This window comes from Natator depressus, chromosome 3, assembly GCF_965152275.1.
Source record: "Natator depressus isolate rNatDep1 chromosome 3, rNatDep2.hap1, whole genome shotgun sequence".
Lineage (NCBI taxonomy): Eukaryota > Metazoa > Chordata > Testudines > Cheloniidae > Natator > Natator depressus.
Window position 1 is genome coordinate 44,029,864 of NC_134236.1, and position 26,602 is coordinate 44,056,465.

The following is a 26,602-nucleotide window of genomic DNA, read 5'->3' on the forward strand; positions in this document are numbered from 1 at the left end:
ACTCATCTCACTCACCCATTTTAGGATTATGATGCCAAAGCAGAGGGTACATATATGTAATGGTGAGTCACAAAAAAAGACAAATGGCAGATTGGTGGGTTGCCTTAATAAGAACTTTGGGAACCACTGTCCTAAGCAAACATCACCAGTCATTCCAGTGATTAATTTACCTTTATCCATTATAATGTGGTCCAAAACAGTTCCATTATGTTGTGAAATTATCACTTATAATTTTTAGAAACTATAATAATGTTTTACTCACTACTGGCTGAATGAGACTTCCAGCAGGACTCCCAGATGAAGTCCCCTTGAACACAAACTTTCTTTCTACACATTACAGACAGGTGCTTAAGGATTAAATCATCCTTTTATTTATTTATTTTTTATTTGGTGATCTGTAACAGACCCCGACTATACCTCCTCCAGGGTTTTGTAGTTTAATATATACATACACATGTCCCTTTGCTGAATAGAATGCTCTGCTTGCTTAAGTGTGTATCAACATACCAAATTCTAGTTGCAAAACACAGAACTAATTTGTTAACTACAATACTGTCATTGCATGCAGGTACGTGATACAGAGAGAAAGAAATGTTTTACATTACTGACTGCAGCCTAAAAGAGCCCACAATCTCTATACTGCAACACATTGGTGAATGTTTCAAGCAGGAAATTTTGGAATTGATCCATGTAGCATTCAAAAGTTACAAACAGAGAAATGCCATCAATTTGACTTTAAGCCCTTGCTACACTTGACCCAAAATGTATATTTTAATTGTACTCTTAATTAGCCACTGATGTTATTTTAATCTCTTTCCTCTTCCTGCTGCATCTCCATCTTCCTTCAAAATAAATGATAACATTCATAAACCACAAATATCTGACAAGACTAGTACCACTAGTGTGTTTCAGGTCTGTCACTCTTAAAAGGAAACTTTTTTATCCACCTTTTCAAAAGTTTTAACACACAAAAAAAGTAAGGCCATTACCACATCTAAAAGTATTTATTTGGGGAAATTAATTACAGATTTCCTTTTTCCACAGATTACAAAAATCAATTTAATTCTGTCTGAAGCAGTTTTTTTAGTGATATATTGTTCTGTACATTTCCAATTCGTATTATATTCTTACCCTTGCCATGTGACACTTCAATAGTCCAAGTGCAGTTTAAAGAGTTTGGATAAAAATCAGGAAAACCCGGTGACAGAATGGTTCCACTCTTCCCATGAATATAGCCACCACACAGAGCTTAGTAAGAAAGAAAGAGAATGTCATTATATTGGGCACTCTGCAGCAGAGACTAAAACTCAGATACTGCTATTGGTCATTTTTCCTTGATACATTTATCAGTACAGTGACCGGGAGACAAATTATGATTTATTTTAAGATAGTTACTTCTCAATGCACATTAGAATATCAGCAGATGTAATATATGCATGCTTGCATTAAGACACAGAGTTACCAGAGAGTGGCTGGTTTCCTTGGTAACCCTTCTGGAAGAGGTGTCTTAGCATGGGTGTTTGGGCATAGAATGGATTGTAGGAAAATACAAATTGAAAATATAGGTTTTACACTTTAGAGAGCACAGTTAAGTAGAAGAGTGATAAGGACAAGAATAAATACTGTACTGTAGGATAACAAATGTGGCAACTGTTATCTTTTAATATCGGTGGAGTAAAGTATCAAGTGTAACAAAAACACACAAGAATACCAAACAACAGGTGCACCATACTGTGATATGAACCAATGAGGAATAGGATGGAACTTATCTTCAGTATGACCTACTTCAGAGTATGAAACCTTTCACATATAGTTGTAATGGATTATATATTTAAAGGGAAGAGTACTTCAGGCAGTTTGCATCACATTAAAACTTTTACAAGTTTTTTTCAGAAAAATAATATGCCTTTTCCCTCCATGTTCTGCAGAAAAAAGATAGATATGGAGATTTTTCCAGTTTTTCCAGAAATGTGAATAGTGCCATCATTACTAAGATATTTGTAGCTGAATATTCTCAAAGGCAAAAAACTAGACTAGAAAACATGTATACTAACTTTTGTTAAAGTAGTCTTCTTAAATTTGCATAGCACATTAAGTATCATTTAAGATTTGTATTTATATACAGGTGAATTGCTCATTGATCTCATAATTATACTGTGATTGCCTCTGATGTCTATCTCTTTCTTGCTTTATTTTAAAATTTTAATAAACTAAATATTTAACAAATAATATGATGAAGCACTAGCTTGCTTTTTGTTTTCTGTCTGTTAAAACTGAACTAATTGTAGTAGACAAATAGTAGTAGCTAGATGAATATGTACAATAAACTTGCAGTGATAGTGTGCTTACAACACTGTAGCATTATAGCTGAAATGCCATTTTTACTTCTCCTCACTATCCTGAGATGTTGCTGAAGTTTTTTAATAATTCAATAAACATAAATTTATATATTTATGAACCTGTGCCATGGACCAGAATTGTGGGGACCTCTGACCCCATTTAAACAGGAAAATGAGTTCAGATGTGAAGAAGTGATCATTCTTATATTTATAAATATGTGGTAACAGTGAAATTGTTTTGGTATATTATGTATGTGCCCACATGCACACACATTCTCCCTCCCCCCGACTAAAAACTATATATAAGTGCAAAATTCCAACTCATCCTTAACTATGGAGCCACAGCTGAAAACTACATAAAGCATTACTGCCAATTACATTATTTGGGGGGATAGTTGACTATTGGGTCCCATTACATGTAATTCTTTTTATTCTCTGCTTTATATTACAAAGGAGATGTACATTACCCTGTTTTATGGCATTTTCTATTAGAGTTTTCTTCTGTTTATTTCCTACCTGAAGTTGCAATCTGATGTCTATGAAATCATCAGTAGGTAGAGTTGGGCAGGAAACAGTTCTCCTACCCTGCAAGAATTCTTGAGAGTTTGTAAAAATTTCCCAACCCGAATTGGGATGAACAGTTGAAACCTCAAAAAAAAATTCAAACTGAAAATCTGAAAATATTTCAGATAAGGTCATTAAAAACATTTTATTTAAATCATTTTGAAACATTTATTTTCATTCTCCCACTTTTGAAATTTTTTAAACAAATTTTTATCTTGAATTAACTTAATTTTCAAAATAAAAAGTAGTTTTGAACTGAAACTCACTTTTTTTTAGAAAGACAAAATGGGCCATTTTGACCAAAAAAAATATTTCAAAATAAGTAATTTGTTGAAAGTGACTCTTTTCCATGAACAGTTTTATGACAGATTGGCATTTTCCAATTTAAAAATGTTTTGTGGAAAAATCCTCAGCCAGCAATATCACTAGTCTCTTCGATGTGGCAACCTTTTGCTGATTGCAATTAGTTTGATGTTGTTACCTAAATGTGCCACTCTTCCATAGATTCATAGATATTTAGGTCAGAAGGGACCGTTATGATCATCTAGTCTGACCTCCTGCACAACGCAGGCCACAGAATTTCACCCACCACTCCTGCAAAAAACCTCACACCTATATCTGTGCTATTGAAGTCCTCAAATCATAGTTTAAAGACTTCAAGGCGCAGAGAATCCTCCAGCAAGTGACCCGTGCCTCATGCTACAGAGGAAGGCGAAAAACCTCCAGGGCCTCTTCCAATCTGCCCTGGAGGAAAATTCCTTCCCGACCCCAAATATGGCGATCAGCTAAACCCTGAGCATATGGGCAAGATTCATCAGCCAGATACTACAGAAAATTCTTTCCTGGGTAACTTGGATCCCACCCCCTCTAATACCCCATCACAGGCCATTGGGCCTATTTACCTTGAATATTTAATGACCAAAACCATGTTATCCCATCATACCATCTCCTCCATAAACTTATCGAGTTTAATCTTACAGCCAGATAGATCTTTTGCCCCCACTGCTTCCCTTGGAAGGCTATTCCAAAACTTCACTCCTCTGATGGTTAGAAACCTTCGTCTAATTTCTAGTCTAAATTTCCTGGTAGCCAGTTTATATCCATTTGTTCTTGTGTCCACATTGGTACTGAGCTTAAATAATTCCTCTCCCTCTCTGGTATTTATCCCTCTGATATATTTATAGAGCGCAATCATATCTCCCCTCAACCTTCTTTTAGTTAGGCTAAACAAGCCAAGCTCCTTGAGTCTCCTTTCATAAGACAAGTTTTCCATTCCTCGGATCATCCTAGTAGCCCTTCTCTGTACCTGTTCCAGTTTGAATTAATCCTTCTTAAACATGGGAGACCAGAACTGCACACAATATTCCAGGTGAGGTCTCACCAGTGCCTTGTATAACGGTACTAAAACCTCCTTATCCGTACTGGAAATACCTCTCCTGATGCATCCCAAGACCGCATTAGCTTTTTTCACGGCCACATCACATTGGCAGCTCATAGTCATCCTATGATCAACCAATACTCCAAGGTCCTTTTCCTCCTCCTTTACTTCTAATTGATGCGTCCCTAGCTTATAACTAAAATTCTTGTTATTCATCCCTAAATGCATGACCTTACACTTCTCACTATTAAATTTTATCCTATTACTATTACTCCAGTTTACAAGGTCATCCAGATCCTCCTGTAGGATATCCCGGTCATTCTCTAAATTGGCAATACCTCCCAGCTTTGTATTATCCGCAAACTTTATTAGCACACTCCCACTTTTTGTGCCAAGGTCAGTAATAAAAAGATTAAATAAGATTGGTCCCAAAACCGATCCTTGAGGAACTCCACTGGTAACCTCCCTCTAGCCTGACAGTTCACCTTTCAGTAGGACCCGTTGTAGTCTCCCCTTTAACCAATTCCTTATCCACCTTTCAATTTTCCTATTGATCCCCATCTTATCCAATTTAACTAATAATTCCCCATGTGGCACGGTATCAAATGCCTTACTAAAATCTAGGTAAATTAGATCCACAGAGTTTCCTTTGTCTAAAAAATCTGTTACTTTCTCAAAGAAGGAGATCAGGTTGGTTTGGCATGATCTACCTTTTGTAAAACCATGTTGTATTTTGTCCCATTTACCATTGACTTCGATGTCCTTAACTACCTTCTCCTTCAAAATTTTTTCCAAGACCTTGCATACTACAGATGTCAAACTAACAGGCCTATAATTACCCGGATCACTTTTTTTCCCTTTCTTAAAAATAGGAACTATTCCAGAGTTGGAGTGACAGACTGCCTTCATGGGACTGATGTCAATAACCACTAAACACATTTACTGCATTCTTTCCTAGCTGAAAGATAACCATAGGCCCTTAAAAAAAAATCCAGGACTTGTTCTCTGCCCAAATAAAATTGAGTTGTAGAAGGGAGTTCAAGAGTCTAAGAGTCCCAGGACCCTAGAAGGGCGTGTGAGTGGGATGGAACGAAAAACAAGAGAAGTGATGTGGAGCTCATTTACCTTAGCTTTTCTTCTGCCCTGCTTCAGAAGGTCTCTACAATTCCCTAGCATATAGTGTGGATGCTGGATCTTGAACACAAGGCCAAACTTTCACTGAAAAAAAATTAACTCTGCATATTGCAATCTTATGGGATTTGCATGCCCCACAAGGACATGATGACAATTTTAGTCTAAATACTGAGTGTATATCTTAATTGACCTAAATAGTATTTAATTTATTTTTAGTCAATTAAAAAACCCTGGCTGATTGTCAAAGCTAGTGACCACAAAAAACTCTTACTAAAGTAATTTCCTATTTATGAGTAATGTGGCCATCCCACAAAAAAAAAAAAACTACACAAAAATGAGGAAGTTAGTTAAACAGAAATTAAAAGGTACAGTGCCCAAAGTGAAATCCCTGCAAGATGCATGGAAACTTTTTAAAGACACCATAAGAGAGGCTCAACTTAAATGTATATCCCAAATTAAAAAAACACAGTAATTGAACCAAAAAAGTGCCACCATGGCTAAGCAGCAAAGTAAAAGAAGAAGTGAGAGGCAAAAAGGCATCCTTTAAAAAGTGGAAGTTAAATGCTAATGAAGAAAATAAAAAGGAACATAAACTCTGGCCAGTGAAGTATAAAAACATAATTAGGAAGGCCACATTTTTTTTCTGAAGAATAGCTAGCCAAAGACGCAAAAAGTAATAGCAAATTTTTTTTTAAGTACATCAGAAGCAGGAAGCCTGCTAAACAACCAGTGGGGCCACTGGACGATCAAGATGCTAAAGGGGGTATGGAACAGCTTCCGTATGAAGAGAGATTAATAAGATTGGGACTTTTTAGCTTGTAAAAGAGAAAACTAAGGGGGGATATGATAGAGGTCTATAAAATCATGACAGGTGTGGAGAAAATAAATAAGGAAGTGTTATTTACTCCTTTTCAAAACACAAGAACTAAGGGGTCACCAAATGAAATTAATAGGCAGCAGGTTTAAAACGAACAAAAGGAAGTATTTCTTCAAACATTGCACAGAGCCAGAGGATGTTGTGAAGGCCAAGACTATAAGTTCACACCAGAGTATGATGTTTGAAAATTGTTTAAAAAAATACAGCTCTATCTGATCCATTTTCAATTGGATTTCACCATATGAAGTAGATGGAGCTCAACTGTGTTAGAAGAGTGTTTGTAAATATGCTAGAGGTCTGAAAATCAATTTTATTACAGTCTTTGAACATGATTTTATGTTGTCCATGGTAGCTTGGCAAACTACGCTAAAATATGGTTCAGCAGGAACCATGTTGAACTGTGATTTCACTAGAGCTCAGTGAATAAGTCAGTTAATAATTGCTTCAATACCTTTTGCCTCTCTTTTCATTCACAAACTGTCCATGAGCTGTTTAAAATTATTCAAGGAATAATTTCTGCAAATAATAATTAGTCTGTAGATTGCTCATGAGCAGCTTCAGTACTGAGCATATTCAGTGTTCTAAAATCAAAATGTGAGCTGTGTTGATTAGTTTTCTTTGGAAATCTTTGCAGGTTTTCCTTCCCAGATAGGATGAATCAGGTTGCTTGAGTACATACACATATGTTTAGCTTAACAATTTGAATATTACTGTATACAATTCACTTAAAATTTGCTGTTTCTCCCAATAATTGATAACTAGAACATCTGGGGGGAGAGGGGAAAGAACACAGAAGAGGTGCAAATGCAGGAAAAGCAAATTACCTTTTTTTACTCAAATATATGTTGACAGAATACTGTAATATTCACTGGCCTCCAGTCTGAATACTTTGTTTCCAGTTTTCAAACAGAGCTCCAGTGTAGAGTAGCTACACACATCCATAATACTGTGTTGTCACCACACCTCAACCTTTCCAAGATGGAGCATCTTGATGAAGAGACATTTTTCCCCTCCACGTTCATACCTTCCACCATTGATTTTACAAGTTTGGCACCTGTGTACCATGCAATATATATTTTGGAGTAGGATAAGACCCTCAGTGAGAATGCTTTTGGTTGCACTTCACACAGTATCACAAGCTGAACCTAAATTAGATATTTCAGTACACATATTGCATTAACCCATAAGGCAGTGAAAAGCTGAACCATTAATGAGCTCTTTCATTTTTAGATCAAGCATATACCAAGTTTACATAGTTAATATGTTTTTCCCTCCCAGTTATGTTTTACAATGCAAGTTTTTATTTTTAGTGTTATCTAAGTATTTAATATATACCCATGATCATAGTATCTGAGAGCCTGCACATAGTTATAGGTTTGTATTTTAAATTTGGACTCAACCATTTCAGCTCGGACATAAATCAAGTAAAATAAACATAATATAATATAATGTGGGAGTGCACACATTCTTGCTTCTGTTGGCTGAGATCATTGCACACTCCAGGGGCTCTTTGCATCCCTCCACCGTCCTCTATGGCTTCTGGTGTGCCATTCTCCCATCCCCCACTATTTCAGGGACCCCCAGCAAATTCCTCTTCTGCTTCCCCCACATGCCAGGGCCTCTGTGTGTCCCCCATTCTTCCCTCCCCCTATGCCAGGATCCTTCCCATTTCCCCTCCACCAGAGATTGTGTGCCCTTCATTGCTTCCTTCCCCTGCTCCCCCCGCCCACCAGGGTTCCCCATTCTCCCCCACCAGGGGCTCTTTGTGCCTCTCATTATCCCCATCCTCACATTCCAGGGGCTCTGTGTAACCCCCATTTTCACCTCCCCCAATATCAGGGTCTTCCATTGTGCCCTCCATGCTAGGAGCTCTGCGTGCCCCCTCATTTCCCCCTCTCGCCATCATTATTATTCTTTTTTCTTTCATTCATTCAGGCTATCAACACTTTAAACTGTGTTGAGACAATGCACAGAGTTAAGATGGGAGTGTTCCTATGCCACCATCAATCAATTATTTGATCTATACACATTTCAGTCCTGATTGAAGTTAAAGGGTCTGCTAAACAGATGCCAGGGGTTTAATGTAACCCCAACTTTTACCCTTCTGGTTTTCTGATTTTCACCCCTATTCATATGGTTCTGCCCACTGATGAATAATACATTTCCTAAAATTTTAGAATTGATCAGATATGGCAGTTATAATTTATCAAGTTATAGACAGAGAAATGCCATCGAGTTGAGTATAGAGTCTCACAAACTTATTTTGTATTTTGTGACATTACAGCAAGGAAGTGGTGCATGTGTTAATTAGAGTCGAGAACTCAGAGTCAGGACTCTGGGCTGAAATCCTGGCACCACTGAAGTCAATGGCAAAACTCTTGTGGATTTCCATGGGACCAGTATTTCACCCCTGCTTTCTATTCCCAGAACTTTTGTGTCACAAAACCTGTCTGCATTTCAGAGCACACACACATCTGTAAAATGAAGATTATACTTACCTAACTCACAGGGATGTGATTCATTAATTGATTACACTTTGCAAATTAAATTATTTGTAAATAGCATTAAGTTCCTTACCTGAAAGGCAATCTAGAAATATAAAGTATTGCTTCAATTATGAATAGAAACACTTTAAAAGGATTTGGACTCTGGTGTGATGGAAGGGAGGGCAGCAGTAGTAATGACATGGTTAGTTATTAATCAGAAGAGAGTCACTTGCTTGGATTTTTACATTGTCATTTTAAGCATAGGGCACCTACCATCACAGCTGGGTAATGCATGATTCCACTGATGGTTTCTTTCACATATGAGTGGTTCCTCATCACTCAGTGTATATCCTGGATCACAGCTAAAAGTTACTACAGATCGGACACTGAAGTTATTACCATGGCGATGGCCATTCACAGGAATCCCTGGGTCAAGGCAGGAATCTGATTCCAGTGTAACACCTGAAATATACAAATGTAATGAAATTACTGTAAATAAAGAACAGAAAGAGAAGGGTAACAGAGGACGAAGAAACATCCTGTATTCCAAATAAAATATTCGGAAATTATTTCTGGTCTGTGATGTGGCACCCGAATCTCTTGTAGATGCTGTCAAGGTCTCAAACCAAAGACAGTGTTTCTGAGACTTAAAACATAAAAAAGGACCAAGGCCAACTGGAGTATCAAATGATTAAAGCTTTAAAATGTATTTTTATTTCATACTGACAAAAAGAAAAGCCAGAGCAAAAGGAAGCTAAAAGTCTGAATGAGCACAGCAAAACAGGTCTAATGAGAAGGTCAGAATAACATTTCATCCCCCCCCCTTTTTTTTCTTATCTCTCAATTTTTATTTCCTTTACTCTACTATTTCACTAGCCCCACTCCTCCTCCACCTGACTCTGATTCCACCAAAACATTTACATTGTTTTCTTGTAGATCTAGTAGTTCCAAATTCCTGCCCAACTTAGGCCTAATCCACAGCCAATTAGGCTCAATAGGAGTCTTTCTACGGAATTCAGTGGGCTTTAAAATCAGACACTGCTAATAAAAGAAAATTAATAACAATTACAGTAACATTAAGGTTGCAAATTCAAGCACTCAAAAGTTAGAAAATGCCAAAATTAAGGTTCCCTGCTGAAAAAATAGAATGTGATCATATAATTAAAGTCTGTATCATAATGCATCCAGACAAAAGGGGGCCAAATTAAGGTTGCACAGGTTGTAGCATTCCTTATCTTTTCAGTGTTTGCCTTTTCAACCTGAATAATGTTCTTCTTACATAGTTTTTATTTTCTGTGTCTAATTTCAAAGGTCTTCTAAAAAGCAAACTGAAAGAACCAAAAATTCCATCATATTGTAGCATCGTATGCACACCCACAGAGTTAATCAGCAGGGTTAGACCTCTGCCACTTGAGCTAATGGAGTAAACAAAAGCAGTAGTAAGTTGCTATCCTTTCTGTGGACCAGTGCTGGAGGAAGATGAGATCTATTTTACCAGTGGGTTTCACAGATTTGCTGACAGCAAAGAAATGGTGAGACTCAGGAATCTTGAGTAACCATTAAGAGTCTGGAGCAGAGTGTGCTTTAGCGGGCATAAATTCCTCTGCCCATTTCTGCCAAGTTTGATCCGTTGTGCCCCATCCCCTCCAACCTGTTCTTGTCCAAGTTTTGTCTCTTCCCCACCCCTGGCTCCTTCTCCCAGTCCAGTCTCCTTGCCCAACCAGGGTCACCTCCTGGATCCTCATCCAACTTGTCTCTTCCCACTGTCCTACTAGTGGCTCACAAACATAGTGTCCCCTCCATGGGCACCTCATCCAATTTCAGTTTCCCACCCTATTTCTGGTTCCTTGCCGCAATGCCCTCTCCCGGGCTCCTTGTCCCAATCTCTTTGATCAGCCAGCCTGAGTTCTTCCCCACACTCCAATTCCTTGTGAGATCTGTCTTCCCTCTCTCCCACCACCATTTCCCCTAATCTGGTTCCTAGTCCCCCATGTCCTCCATGTAGTATATATTTAAGTATTTGGAAGCACCCTGCATGCTTGTACTTAAGTACTTCAAATTTTATATGCTTAGTACTTGCATCTAGGTATATTTTAAAGGTACTTAAAGCAAAATAACTTTTTATGTGCTAGTACTTTTTCAAATATATTAAACAATCACATCCCTTCCAACTGCCCAAAATCTGGTTGGCGCCCAGAATGCACTTCTCTTGGCACAGGAGATTCAAGCCCTAAATTCCAACTATGAAGGGTTTTTTTTTTCTGTTAGCCCTGATGTTGCATAGCCTAGGGAGCATGGCAGCCCTGTCCTCTTCACTTCTGATTGGTCACTGCAACTGGCAATGAAGAGACTTGCTGCCCAGCCAAGCTGCAAAGGGAAGTCTCTGCCAAGAAGGAACCATCTTCAGGATAAAACAATGAGGAGTCCTTATGGCATCTTAGAGACTAACACATTTATTTGGGCATAAGCTTTCATGGGTTAGAACCCACTTCATCGGATGCATGGAGTGAAAATACAGGAGCAGGTATAAATACATGAAAGGATGGGGGGTTGCTTTACCGAGTGTGAGGTCAGTCTAACAAGATAAATCAATTAACAGCAGGATACCAAGGGAGGAAATATAATTTTTGAAGTGGTAAGAGAGTGTCCCATTACAGACAGTTGACAAGAAGGTGTGAGTAACAGTAGGGAGAAATTAGTATTGGGGAAATTAAGTTTAGGTTTTGTAATGACCCAACCACTGCCAGTCTCTATTCAGGCCTAATCTGATGGTATCCAGTTTGCAAATTAATTCCAGTTCTGCAGCTTCATGTTGGAGTCTGTTTTTGAAGTTTTTTTGTTGAAGAATTGCCACTTTTAGGTCTGTTATTGAATGACCAGAGAGATTGAAGTGTTCTCCTGCTGGTTTCTGAATATTATGATTCCTGATATCAGATTTGTGTCCATTTATTCTTTTGCGTAGAGACTGTCTGGTTTGGCCAATGTACATTGCAGAGGGGCATTGCTGGCACATGATGGCATATATCACATTGCATGCAATTACTGAAGAAAAATGCCCATTTCATGGAATGATGCTGTCTTACATTTATATACATATGATGTCTATATATATCTATAATATGTACAAAGACATTTATCATTTATACATTTATTTACATTTATACAGTTCTTTTCATTGTTATTTCATGCTTATTTGTGTATATGAATAAAATTTCATTCTTGCTCTTTTTCTTTCTATTCTACTACATGCTTGTATTATTCAGATAGTTATCCATATTTTGACTAGACAATTGCAAGGAATACGAGAGTTGAAAGTACCTGTGTTTATACCAGTACTTTTACTTATAAATATTTATGTACTATTTCCACATACTTGTACTTATAAGTATTTCTGTAATGGTGAACTTGGTACTTAGGTTTAAATCCTTTTATCAGAAGTTACAGCAACTTGTCCCAGTCTCCTTGTCCAACCAGTCTCAGTCTCCTCCCTTCCCCAGATCCTTGTCTGACCTCAGTGTTCTTGACCCCACCCAGCCCCATGGCTCCCAGTCCCCTATTTCCCTCATAGGGTCCCAGTTCAGTCTCCCCATCACCCAGTTACCAATCCCAGTCTTCTTGCCCAACAACTTCCAGCCTTCTCTCTCCACTGGTTCCTAGTCTACTTGCGCATTACATCCCTGCCTCTTACAAACAGCTGAATCAGTTTGGCTGAAATTTTCCAAAAAAGAGTTGTAGGCTGACACACAGCATTTACAATTTCAGCCCAAATGGTTGAAGTTTCGTGAAGTCATGAGCAACTGCAAATGGTCTTATAATGGCAAGTGTTTGGGCAACTTTAATAATAAGCAGTGTTATCAATCCCATTTGTAATACTATAAGAATAAACTATATCTTATTAGACACTGGTATCAGAGCAATGCACTGTGGATTCAAGTTCTGAAAAGAGTAGTTTAACTCTCTCTATATATTTAACATTTGACTGTGAACACATTAGAAACCCCATTCATTATATATATAATTCTAACAACCAAAACACACATTTCCACATGAACTCAAATGGTTTTGTAGTTTTAGCAAGCTAAGTTACTGCTGGATATTATACTCTTGGGTGAAATCCTGGCAAACTCCCATTGCCTCCTTTGGGCTCTCGATTTCACCCATAATCTCAAATTACAGCAAATACTGTAGTGGTAACAATATTAAACAAACACCTATTGCATTAAATCATATTTGAGTTGGATTTTGGGGAGGAAAAGAAAGTCAACACATATGAGGTAAACATTGACTAAGATCTACCCAGTCCAGTGTGAAATAAAATGAATGGAATACTTACAGGCTCGTGGTACAACATGAGTGCATTGAAAACGGATGTGTCATTAAGAACACACTTGATCCTTTATGTTGATGGAATAAGGCTGCTATCTGAATTCAACTAGGCTTCCTTTTGTGTTACAAAAGGGCCACTGGACTTGTCTTCACTCGTAAAAACTGTTTTTACAACAAGATAACTCATTTGAAATAGCTATTTTGCTGTAAAATCCTAATGGAGACATAGAAGAGGTTATTTAATCTCAGTGTACTACATTGATGTAAAAACAGGAGGAAGTGTGTGTGTGTGGGGGGGGGGGGAATGTCCAGGGTTTACCTCCACTAGTTACACTGAGGTAAAATTACTCTGTGTCTTGTCTCCACTAGGGTTTTATAATGAGATGGCTAACTTAAGTTAATTGTGCTTTCTTTCTGAAAGACTATCTTTGGTGAAGGACGAAAAGCAAAAGCAGGAAGAGGAATGGACAAAGATATAGATGTATCCGAAGAGGTGCAAGAAGAGAAATAGCAAGCTATTCATAAGTATTTTTAAAAGGATCCATTTAAACTCTGAATATGGGGATCTTGATTATCCATAAAATAATTCCCTCTCTTGTGTAGGTTTTTAAAAGCACAATATTTTTTTAGCTTCCCAGACATTAACATTTGTAACTTAGTTTCCATTTCTCAAAAAATGCTGATGTCTGTTGAAACACCAGTATCTCCCCTAAAACATATGGGATTTTAGTTAATGCTTAGTATTACAGCAAAACACAGACAGTGACCTTTAAAATGATACCATACCAAAGACTGAGTTCTAAAGAGCTGTGTTGATACTGGCATTTAGACATATTTCTCAACTTTTTTTTTGTGTTGGCTGCAGAGATTCTTCATTATTGATTCAATTAAACATTCTTTAATTACTTGGAACTAAAATTAATTATTTTAGTAACGGGTTTAATTATTTGAGCTTTAAAGTGAAAACAGGAATTTGCTGTTATAATATGAAGGCAGCATGCAAAGGCACTTTAATATTACACACTGAACTTATTAAATCAGTGTGAGCGTGTGTATTAGAGTGAATTTTGTTTGTTTGCTATCTGTTTTTAGTGAATTTAATACTCCAGAAATGTCATGGGATGACAGTCTTGGAGACTGAAGTCCATTATTTTTCCTAAAAATAGTCACCGCACAAAGAAAATCTTCCTAATACTGCCCTTCCCATGTGACTTTGATCTATTTACCTTATATTAGAGTAAACTTGTTCTTTACAATATCTGGTATTAAATCACAAGAGCAGAATTAGATAAATAATAAGAGAAACAAGCACACACAAAAATGGAAAACCTCTTGAAGAAACTCTACAAATTTGTAACTCTCTAAGTCTTTGAGGGAAGATCTGCAGATCTGAAATTTTTCACTGATGTCTATTTACACTGGGCATAAAAACAATTTATTATATAAGTAATAAAAGCTAGGGGAATCCTAACATGGACTCACCTTACATTATTTTCCATATTAGCTCTATCAGAAATATTTTGTTTACATTCAATCTCTTAATCATTTAATTGTTAGTATTGTGAAATTACATGCTGACAAACTCCAATTATCGAAATATCTGGGGCAATATCCAAAATATTTAGATAACTGATTTTTTGATGAATACAATTAGTTGTGATATATATTTTGGATTCACAGGACAAACTGTATCCAATTTTCAGATAATCCTACATGTTTAATAATAGGGAACCTGATACTCAGGGTTTAACTATAATAAGGATATGATAATACAGCAGAACCTTCATTGCATCCGATGAAGTGAGCTGTAGCTCACGAAAGCTTATGCTCAAATAAATTTATTAGTCTCTAAGGTGCCACAAGTACTCCTTTTCTTTTTGTGAATATAGACTAACACGGCTGCTACTCTGAAACCAGAACCTCAGAGTTACTGACACATCGGAAATGAAGGCTGTATGTAACTCTGAACAAGATGTTACAAACTTCAGCCATGAGGGGGTTGGGGCTGCAGCCGCAGCAGATGGGAGTCAGCTTCTGATCCTTGGAGCAGTGGGGCTCTGGAATGGGGGCTCGGGGCTTCTGTCCCACAGCTCCGCTCTTGGTTTCAGCCTCACTGGGTATGTGTGTGTGTTGGGGGACACCAAGACTCAGGGCTTCGCCCCACAGCTCCGTTCCCAGCTGGGGCCGCTCAGGACTCCCCATGGCTCTGCTCCAGGTTTCAGTTGTGGGGAGCACTGTGGCTCAGGGGTTTAGCTATGTGGGGAGTACTGTGGCTGAAACCAGCGCTCCCCCCTGTAGCTACAGCCCTGAGTCCCTGCGGGGCTGAAGCCAGGAACTGAGCCGCGGGCTGAAGCCCCAAGCCCCAGCACTCCCCCAGGTCTAAAGACCTGAGCTCCAGTGCTCCTGAGGGTGAGAAGCCCCAAGCCTCTGCCCAGAGCCCTGACCCCTTCTCCTCCACTCCCGTGGCTGCAGCCCCAACCCCTCCCTCCCCTCTTAGCTGAAGCCCTGAGCCCCGAGGCAGTACAATATTTGCTGGGGTTTTGGGGGGGGGTTATTTTGTCTCCCTGCTCCCTGATTGATTAGTTCTGGGTCCACATGGTGTCCAGTTGACTGGTAAGTCCGTAACTCTGGTGTTTGTATCTTTGAGGTTCTACTGTTGTGTGATCACGTCATGTTAATAACAACCACTTTCACGTCATATGGGAATTTAGAGGAACTAACAATCAATGAATCTTTACATTCTGGGCCTGATTAAGTCAATCTGGGGCCCTAGGCACACTACAACCCTCCCTGACTCTTCCCCAATGGCCCCACCTACCCGCCTTGGAGTGGTGGTGGTGGGGAGCTGCTCTCTCCCCCCAGAAAGGCAGTGACTGTAGCATGGTACCTCCCCCCCGCCCCCCTTCCCCAGCCCTGCAATGGCTCCAAGACTGGGAAAGTATGAAGGTGGAATTTATGCTACTTTACTTGCCTCCCCAGATTTGTGCTGTGCACTCCACCACCATAGCTGAAAATCTGGCCCTGTATCTGGATTGTTCACAAGGATTATCTCTTCTATAAATTAAAAGGAAATAAGGAGCTTTTTAGTTCTAAGTTACCATTTCTGAAACTGACCTTAGGGTATCTGAAGGATGTTAATGATGTTTGTCACCCTTGTCAAATTTGTAATTTTTGTAAATGCTGTTCATTTGCTATCATGAATAAAAAGATGTCCTCATAGTTTTTATTCCCAGGAATATTTCATTTGATTTAAGGGAAGTCATAATGCTAATTATGCTAGATTTTTACGGGGACCTACTGAAGATTTTCTGCAAAGATTAGCCACAGTCATGTAGTCTGATGGTCAGAAAGGGAGTATCCTTATTTGAGCTATATTTTGTCCTAATTAGAATGTGAGTGCTACAAACACTTTCATTTCCAACTCAGTCATGGAAATATTGTTTTCCTTAAAGAAATTCTGATGGATCAGCCAGAACATTTGTTACATGTGATAATATGAGATGTATTATTATTAATTATTGTTTGTATGCATAACCAAAATATGACTTCTATGTCCCATGTTTCAAGTATATTTTAACACACCAGGGAATGTGTAGGAGCGTATGTTTCTGAAAAAACAACATAACTGAGCAGGAGGAAATCTCTCTGCAAATTTCTACTCTAAGGCAATCAGGACGATGAATACAAACCATTAAGTTTCCATAAGACATATTAATAAATGACAACAAAAGACAGATTGCAGATATTAAAGATATGGAGCTAATGAATTATCTACAGATCTGAAGTAGTTTTTGATATATTCAGTCTTAAAGACTCAGATTTTTATTTAAGGCTTTGTTCTGTTTATATTATACTTAAATTAATGTTATGGTGGCATCAGTAGAAATTTACTAAAGGTCGCATTTAAATTTTCACTTAAGCAGTATTAAGATCCCTAAATTTCACAGTTTAATGATTGAGTTCTTTCTTCACATTTACTACAAATATTGTTTAGAAAACAACTGAATTTTCCATGACATTTCTGGATAAAATACTTATTAACATTTCCAGAAGAAAAACAATTAATATTTTTGTTTTGTTTTTAAATTTAGCCTGGACACTTTTCTGCAGCAGTTGGCAGGAACTCAGAATATGACACACCTGTTATTGTGATACCCTGGACCCAAACCACTTTTGAAATAGTACAATTAAATAGGAAAAAATATTGTCCTCCTTTGCCATACCCTTTTTCACTTACATCAAGAAAAGCTGACAAATATTCTGTGTATGCCATGGTCCAGCTCTTCTACTGTACTTCTCTGGCTCCATGCCTCATATAGACAATCCAGTGAGCCCCTGATTGTCGTGAGGAATGGATATAGGCCAGGCATAAGGGACCCCTGACCTGTAAGCCTGTTCCCTACCTCTCCCCAGATCTGCTGCTGAGCCATAATCTGCAGTTCTTTGGATAGATGGCTGGCATTTCTGACTGCAAACTGCTGACGTGCATTATCAACCAGCCCCTAAACCTATGCTTCTTTCTTCTCTCCTCATACATTGCCTCCTGCACACATCTATTGACCTCATGCATCTGATGAAGTGAGCTGTAGCTCACAGAAGCTTATGCTAAAATAAATTTGTTAGTCTCTAAGATGCCACAAGTACTCCTTTTCTTTTTGTGGATACAGACAAACACGGATGCTACTCTGTGACCTGATAATGTTCACCAGTGGGAGTCCTGCTCTGAAAAATATGGACAGCTGGTGGCATTATCACATCAAATATACTAAGAGTGGCACATGGACAAGTGAGACGGGAAGGGAGTTTTAGTCAAACTTTTTAAAACTGTTTTTTGCTTATTTTTGTCAATGCATGCTTAACTCAAATGCCTGGCAAATTATTAGGAGAAAAAAATTCTTTCTGAAAGATTTAACATGCTGGGCTGAGAAAGTCTCACTCCAGGTATTTGGTCCTCCAGCAAAAACAAGGAAAATAGGTTTGATATTCCCGATATTTCTGAAGTTTTATAGATATCTATCTCGCTACCTATATAGATATAGATAGCTATGGGAGAAGGAAAAATAAGTGTTCATAGATACTTTATACAACTAAAAAGAAAACCTGTTTTGTTTGCAGTTCACCTTTAAAGGAAGAAAAAATTCTTCATTTATTAATTGAATCTGTGCCTAAAAGGAGCATATATGAAAAACTTTGCAAGTTGGAGTTCTGCTGCTTTTGATATCAAAAGAACATTTTTGTTCAAATGCTATCTATGGGAATTGTATATAAAAGAAGACTAGGCTCATTGATTAGCCCTGTATCATTTTGTATTCACAAAATACCTAGATCAGCTTCTTGGATCCCTGTGCACTAATATTTCACTGTGACAATTTTTACAGACTAATTCAAGAAACAGCTTTGAAAAACTGATGCTACCTGTGATCAATAATTCATTTTTTTATAACTGAAAAAAAGAATAGAGTATTCACATTAATAATAAAGATGCTCAAAGTTATGAAATGATCCAGGATAGAGTAGGTCCCAAAGTTTATTTCTTAATTATGTATTTGTTTTGATTTTTTTAAAGAGACACACCTATGTGAACTTCTGACATGGTTAAAAAATACAATCAATAAATATATTTTAATATGGAAGGAAAAAACAATACCAATCTCACAAATTACAATAATCAAATAACTTTGCAACTTGAATACAATGAAAGAAGTCCCTTACTTTTCCTCTACAAAACCTCTCAAGCTGTGTTTAGTTCTGCAGCTGCCTTCTTAAAAATACGGGCCTTCCACCATGATTCTGCAAGTCAATGGAGTCAAGCTATTTCAAGTCAAGAAGGAAAGCATATTCCAAGGAAAGGGCACTTATAGAGTGCACTATCCCTGTTCCCCTCCCCAGAAGTGCTTTCTCTTTTATATTGAGGGACACTGAGGCTAAGCACACTGCAGATCACACCTGCAGCAACATGGCAGGGCCAAGAAGAAATCTCACAGGGCTTGTCTGTAAGGGAGAGTTTTACCAGTTATACCAATATAGTTATACTATTATAGTTACATCAATGTATTTATGCCAATGTAACATCTCATGAAGACACCCCTATTCCAGAATAAGATTTTAACCCCCCCCCCCCCCAAAAAAAAAAACCTTCCATAAACTAAATTAAAAAAAGGCACTCTAATTCCAGAATAACAAAGCCCACGTGGGAAGTTCTACCCATATAACAGTATGATATTGTTATAGTTTTCCCAAGCCCTCAGGTAGGTAGATCCAAAGCCATTTAGGGCTTTTACGGTCAATAGCAACACTTTAAACACATTACATTCCATCTGGAAATCCACAGATAGCCACTGGAAATCAAGAAGCACTGTTTTAATATGCTTATGGTGAAATACTCAAAAAGCTGGCAACAAGCAGGTTGCTGCATTTTACACAAGCTTTAGTTTCTGAAAGAATTTAAGGTAGTCCCTCATAGAGCATATTACTTTAATCTAATTATGAGGTGACAAAGACGTGAACTACAGTAGTGATGGATGTATCAGAAAAAAGGGTGAAGCTTCTACCCCAGATTGTACCCTGGGGGGTGTCATATTCTTATTAAAAGCTGGCCATTTATTACAGTAGTTCAGTCTATTACAACATTTGTAGTATTTCTTATTCTAAGTTCAGAAAAAAGTGCAACTACAGTTCAAAATTTGCATTAACCCATGATGAATATTTTAAAGAATGACACCTGTAATAGAAATTGATTTAATACTTTGCAGACCTATTGAAAACCAGTGCTTTATAAACTCCAGATATTTCCTTTGTACATCTATACATCCCCCACCCACCCACAAGAAATACTATTCTTCAAAAACTTTCTGTGTAACAATAAAAATACCATATGCATAATGCCACTTTTCTACCTAAACCTATAAACTTAATGTAGATCACTGGAAAGATATTGTCATAAAAAGAGCAAACCACTGTGACTTCCCCCTTGCTTATATCTAACTTAGATTAATTCAACATTAATCAGATTTGGTATATTTTTGCCAAACCAAAGTATTTCATTATTACCTAGGCATATACCAGGCACTGAACCTATATTAGAATATAGTGAGCCTCAGCACTGTTGCAGTACTGCACTTCCTGTGTAGAAAGAGAAAAAGACCAAACAATCGACAATATGAAAGAATGAATAAAATGCTAGAATGGGCATTAGTGTTTCCAGTCTAATTCTGGAACAGAGATAAAATCGTTATTGTAAATGATGCAGGAAGAGTCATATTTATGCTGTAGAGATGTACAGAAAAAATATAGAAAAGCTAATGTGTATGTTTTATAACCTTCTAAATTAAATGTTTCTTTTCTAGCTAAAACACTCCCCACACAGAGAGCCAATGTGGTTTTAAATGCTTTGCAGAAGTTGTTCTAACAAATAAATAGAAATAGTATTTTACTTTATTGAAGGCAGATTCACTTTGATACCAGAACTTCTCTACATAGTATTCCTTAGATAACTTCTTGGTTTTTCAAGTGCTACTGTTGGCACTTCAGGACCTAAAACTTAAAGAGTTTGCAGAGCTATTGGATCTCTTCAACTCTGATCTTCATAACAGCCTGATCTCAAGTCTCTTAACACCAATAGTCAAATTCTGCAGATTGTCATTCAGCTCAAACTTCTTTGTCCTTCATTGTCTGGCAAGCAGCTGTAGCTGCTTCCCCTCCCCTTTCCCACTCATCATTCCAACTTGATTCCCTCCATAAAAAAACACCTGCCTACTGTTCTTTGTCTCCAACATGCCTCCAGAAATCTGGTGCTATTGCTTCCCTTTTAAATACCATGACCCACTCAAGCACTGCCACTAGTTTCAAACTCACTCACCTCCATGCCTGAATCAGAAATGAGTGTTCGGAAGCACCTCGTCGGTATGGATGGAGCTATGAAATGTACACTACGGCATACTACCCTGACACACTGTGGCACTGGATTTCCTATAGATTACAGAGAGGTTTCTAGACAATACTGATTGATGAAAATACTACACATTTACACACACACACTCACACACAGAGTACTTTAGGGCTTGTCTATATGGCACTGCAGTCCAGACTATGCGGGTGTTGACTTTAACTGCGCAGTGTAGACCCTGCTGGTGCAAACTAAAAGGTACCTAGTGTAGTAAGAGGAGGCCATGAAACATAAACCGTTGGTATCAGAGGCCCGGTATGAGGCCTAAGGCCTGAGCTAAAGTAATGGTCAAGACTTGGCTAACAAAAAGCAAAGTTAAGCTGCGAGCCAGAGGCAGGCCCTGCTCATAGAAGCTGGCAAGAAAAGGACTGATCTTGCACAAACCTATATCTAAAGTGTATTGGATACCAGAGCTATATACAAATGGTACAAGGACATTCTTATACTGTCCATATAGATAACAAGGACGGGGAAAAAGGCTAGTATGGTGGATAGAGTTGTTTTGTTCGAACCAACATGTACAAGGTGAGAGGCGGCATCTTATTGCGTAGAAGGATGGTGCATTGTTACGTAAAGGGGTTGCACCTCAATACGTCAGGAGCACTATGTAACTTGTTTGTACCTGTGTATAAGAATGTATCCCTGGGGCGGTGTCTTTGTCTGGCCTAGGGGGGCAGTGGAAAGTCCCGCCACTGACTGAGCTGAGTCCATTGACAGGGAGCACATAGGTACTAGCATTAAACCGTATATAAGTAGTTATATGAATTGGGGAGCTAGAGACTGTGTTTCTCTTTGACAATAAACCTGACCAATGTGCCTTCGTACCTTACTAGAGTCTGTTGTCATTGGGGTTCTCTCAGGGTCTGCTGTGTTAGCTATCTGAGCAGAGCTGGGGCAGCATATAGAGGGAACACGCACGCACGCAGCAGACTGTTATCATCACCGAACACGAGCAAAACACCACACCGGTAGCATCTGACAACACCTAGTTCACCTTAACGTAGTCCTATTTTACATGGGGCACTTAAAGCACAACACTTTAGAGAGCTCTACAAATCACACCCCTCTGACTCCGGACTGTGCCATGCAGATGAGCCCTAAGAAATAGAATCCCCTCTGGAGTGGAGTACTGAAGTCAACTGGAACACAGCATAGTGCTCAAGAGTAGAAGAGGGGACATTTTGGCTGAGGATATCAGGACAAACCTCTGCTCCTACAAAAAGTGCCACAAAAGCTGAACTGCCATTACGAGGAGACAGAAATTTTATTATTGTCTTATCCCATGAATACTCAGGCTTTTCCAGTACTTCAGTCCTGTTCCATGTTTAGTGTAAAGATTGTTAATTATTATTATATTGAACAGATTTTGATATTCTCATGCTAGATACAATCTTACTGCTAAAGCATTCAATTGATTTCAGGTGTGTAAATAAAACTTTACATTACAGGCACATAATCTCCATCTGCCCTGTCATTTTTAGGTTAGAAAGTGTTGGCCTACGTACATACAAAATACAGATGTGTAAATACACTGCATGTATGTAAATATTAATATGATTTCATAATATAATTACATGTATGTAACTATCTACACAGGACAGCATTTTTCAAACCTAGGTGCCTAAAATTAGACTCTTACATTAAAATTAGCCTGACTTTCAGAGATGCTGAGCACCTCCATGTACAAAGTTCTATAGACAGTCCCTAAAAATCACATCATTACAGGTATTTGTGGGATTCACAGAAGAGATCATTTATATATTTGCATTGTGGTATTGCTTAGAGGGCCCAATCAGGGATCATGGCCCTATTGTGCTAGAGACAGTCCTTATATATCACACATAAAATGAAGAGACTATCCCTGTCTCAAAGAGTTTATATTCCCAGGGCCAGATTCAGACACTTTATTCTTGCTGTTTAGCACCTTACTCCATGAGATGGAGTAAACATTTTCAACATGATTATAGGTTTCAGAATCTGTTCCTAATTAAGATATGGGGTAAACATTATTTGATCTTAGGCAAACATATTTATGATAATTTATTTGTATATAATTTTTCCTATTATGTTTTAATATTTTTGAATAAAAATCTGTCAGAGAAATCTCAGACTTACTCTCATAGTGAATTAGAAAGCCAACGCTGGACCGACTATTGTCTGTAGTGAACAGCAGATACATGTAATTGCCAGTACTAATAAGGAACTGTGGTGCTTGTGTACCATGGTATTCTCCAATTAACGGTGATGAGTTTGCTGGCCCATCTCTTACTTCCAAAGTATCATAATTAACTTCCGTCTGAAATCTGAAAAGAAATAAATCAAATTAGTGTATAAACAGAGTAACAGGGTAACTTTCAGAAAATGTTAGAACTCTAATGTAACTGTGACCAAGAATTTCAGGTAATATATAATTCAGAATGTCTACAGATACATCAAAATAATTAAAACTAAGGAAGGGTCAGGTTTTTTCTTCCTCCTTTCTCGCCCTTTCTTCCCTCAGTTCTGACCTATTGGGCAATCTGAGGCAAATCACTTTACATTTTCTGTGTCTTTTTGCCCCTTCAAATCTTTGTCTGTCTGCAAAGTGATTTGCCCCAGATCACACAGCAGGTCCTAACTAACTATAGTCTCTTATGTTCCAGTCTAGTGTCATATCCAGTAGACCACAGTGCTTCTAAGCATACTGAGTTCAGATTCATGAAGGGTGGCTAAGTGTGCAATCATTCTCTGTTAGTCATTCCTGTACTAAATGAACACAGGTTAATCCTATCTCTAGCTTCAGCATTGGCAGACATGCTGCACAGCAAACACTTTTCTCAACTGTGGTGGTTATATCAGTTAGCCTTATGAACTAGGAAACCTGAACCTTGTACACCAGTTTGCATATCACAGTTTCAACTCCAAATACATCTTCAAAGAGTTTGAGAGCATTCATGTAGAAACAGACTTCTGTCCTTTTGTAAGACTTATATTTTGTGACCAGGTATGAAAAATGTCCTATAACTGACATTTTACGTAACTCTTCTATGGAGCTGATTGGTTTAATCTCTGGGGGCAAGAAATCTTGTGTCCCTGTACAAAAGAACATGGTTTTTGAAAGCAAATATCCTCCAACTGTCTTAACAAAATGAGAAACACATCATTAGTGGGCCAGGGAGAAAGAAAACTGAATTCTTTTTTGTTACAGAGGACTGAAAATAGACAATGTGTGGAATTGTGTCAACCCAGGAAATGAGAATAATACTCTTGTAAATTGCTTTAATTTAACAAGTAACCAAAAATTATGTTGGACTCTTCCTTCAAAATGAAAGAAAGAATTATGTTTTGTAGGTAATGATGATATAACAAGAACAAACTTCCCAGTCAGACCCATTATACTTTATATATCTATTAGTATGAATCCATTAAAAACTATCCCTCACACAACAAAATCAGCAACAGGCAAAGGATATTTAGGCCTTACTTAGTTTTCTCTTACCACTCCGTTTATATTTCTTACTTTTCAGCAGCCCATAAAAAGAGAAACAAACTCATTCAGAATTAAAGGAATCTCTGTGTTCTCCTAACTGTCACAAAGGTAAGTAAATGACTGTCCTGAGCCTCTGAGGGGTTGTCTTTACTGCAGAGTTAACTTGGTCTTCTACTCAGGTGTTGCCCTTCGTCTATCCCTGCCCCCCTACAGAAAACCCTTTAATCCAAGTTCAGTGGTGTTTTCAACCGAGGCTATCTGACATGTCTGGAGCTGGATGCTAAAACCCAGGTGATGCTTTAATTTGGGCTGGTAACCCACTCACTTTGCAGTGAGGATGCAGGCTCAAGTGCTAACAGTCTGGCAGTGCCTTCCCACAATTTACCCCTGTGGTGCTGACAGACCAGGTGCCAGCTCATGCCCAGGCCCATAGGCTTCACTGAACACAGACAGATACATAGCTGGAAACAAGTCACCTGTGTGTTAGTATAGTTAAAACAGATATTAGAGTTACAAGAATATGTTTAGTGTTTCAACTTTATGAAATGTTTGTAGGATGCTGCAGGCATTAATCTTTCTTATGACATCTGTACCCTATGTTTTAAGGTCATATTTAAATGTTTGCTCTGTAACTTTAAAAGTGCTTGCTCTAAAACTGTAAACCCCACATTCAGAAGACAAGCATTACCAACTGGAATTAATTTGCAAACTGGATACCATTAGATTAGGCCTGAATAGAGACTGAGAGTGGTTGGGTCGTTACAAAACCTAAACTTAATTTCCCCAATACTAATTTCTCCCTACTGTTACTCACACCTTCTTGTCAACTCTCTGTAATGGGACACTCTCGTACCACTTCAAAAGTTATATTTCCTCCCTTGGTATCCTGCTGTTAATTGATTTATCTCCTTAGACTGACCTCACACTTGGTAAAGCAACCCCCATCCTTTCATATATGTATACCTGCTCCTGTATTTTCACTCCATGCATCCGAGGAAGTGGGTTCTAACCCACGAAAGCTTATGCCCAAATAAATTTGTTAGTCTCTAAGGTGCCACAAGGACTCCTCGTTGTTTTTGTGAAATACCTAGTTTACCATGAGAGGTGTTATCTCTTCTTCAACAAAAGAAGGCCCATAAACACCAGAAAAGCCATTGTCCCAGAAGGATAGATAGATTATTTTCCAATGAACTGTGGGAAAATTTAAGTGTCTCAGATTACTGCAGCATAAGAACTGTGGGACAAGTAATTAGCAATGCACCAGCGGGCACAGCAAAATGATCTGCCTGCCACCCATCACACTAAGCCATTTAATAGCTGAATCTGAAAAAGCTCGTGGCCAGAAAAAAGGGAAAAAAAGATTTATCCCATCTTTACCAAAGAAAAGTACAATATTCAAAATGAAGACCAACTGTTATTTTTCTTCTCACAACACCCCATGCAAGGATATTCTTTTTTTCCTACTGGGGATCAGAGAGAGAGAGAGAGAAGCTATATGACACAAATACAGCTACTCAAACAAAGCCTCTCTCCAATATCATTTATGTTGTTTTGATTTTCATTTGGCTGATCAGTGGGACTGGTCTATTATTCTATTCTGAATCACTCATTTATACATGTATCTATCTGTGTTGCAACTTACTAACATTGTGCATTTGGGAAGCCAGTCAAGATGAGGCTGAGTAAGTTCTGTGTCAGCTTGTTCTGCTGATGTTGTTGGTGTATTCAAATTCCCTGCATCATAGCTTCTCCTGTTTTTGATTTGCTATATCGTGCCTAGCCCCTCCAGAGGATGGCATCCTGGAGGGAACTCTTTATCCTTCACTAATATTTGGAATGAAAATCAAATCAGAATTTCCGGGCCAAGTCATTCTGAACATATAATCAGCCAATGATTTTTCATTGCCCTTGCAGAAGTAAACAGTATGTTGGAGTGTCCAATCCTTTGCTTCTACCTCTGGAGTATTTCAGTGTACTTTGAGCTGCTAAGGTGCATTTGATTTGGCAACATCAAAACTACCAGTGAGCTAATTTACATATCAAATGCTGTTCTCACTGTCAGAAGGGCTAGAAAATTGTATTTT

At 38.2% G+C, this 26,602-nt stretch overlaps 1 protein-coding gene across 1 annotated transcript in view; it reads right to left on the reverse strand.

Moving 5' to 3' along the window:
- The window catches only part of CSMD1 (CUB and Sushi multiple domains 1), a 1,960,312-nt gene that overhangs the window by 480,817 nt on the left and 1,452,893 nt on the right, over nt 1–26,602 (reverse strand). Inside the window, exons 17-19 of the mRNA XM_074947791.1 lie at nt 23,165–23,352; nt 9,052–9,240; nt 1,132–1,248 (exon numbers count right to left, since the gene is read on the reverse strand). Coding sequence (XP_074803892.1) covers nt 1,132–1,248; nt 9,052–9,240; nt 23,165–23,352 — 494 coding nt within the window. The remainder of the gene's footprint in view (nt 1–1,131; nt 1,249–9,051; nt 9,241–23,164; nt 23,353–26,602) is intronic.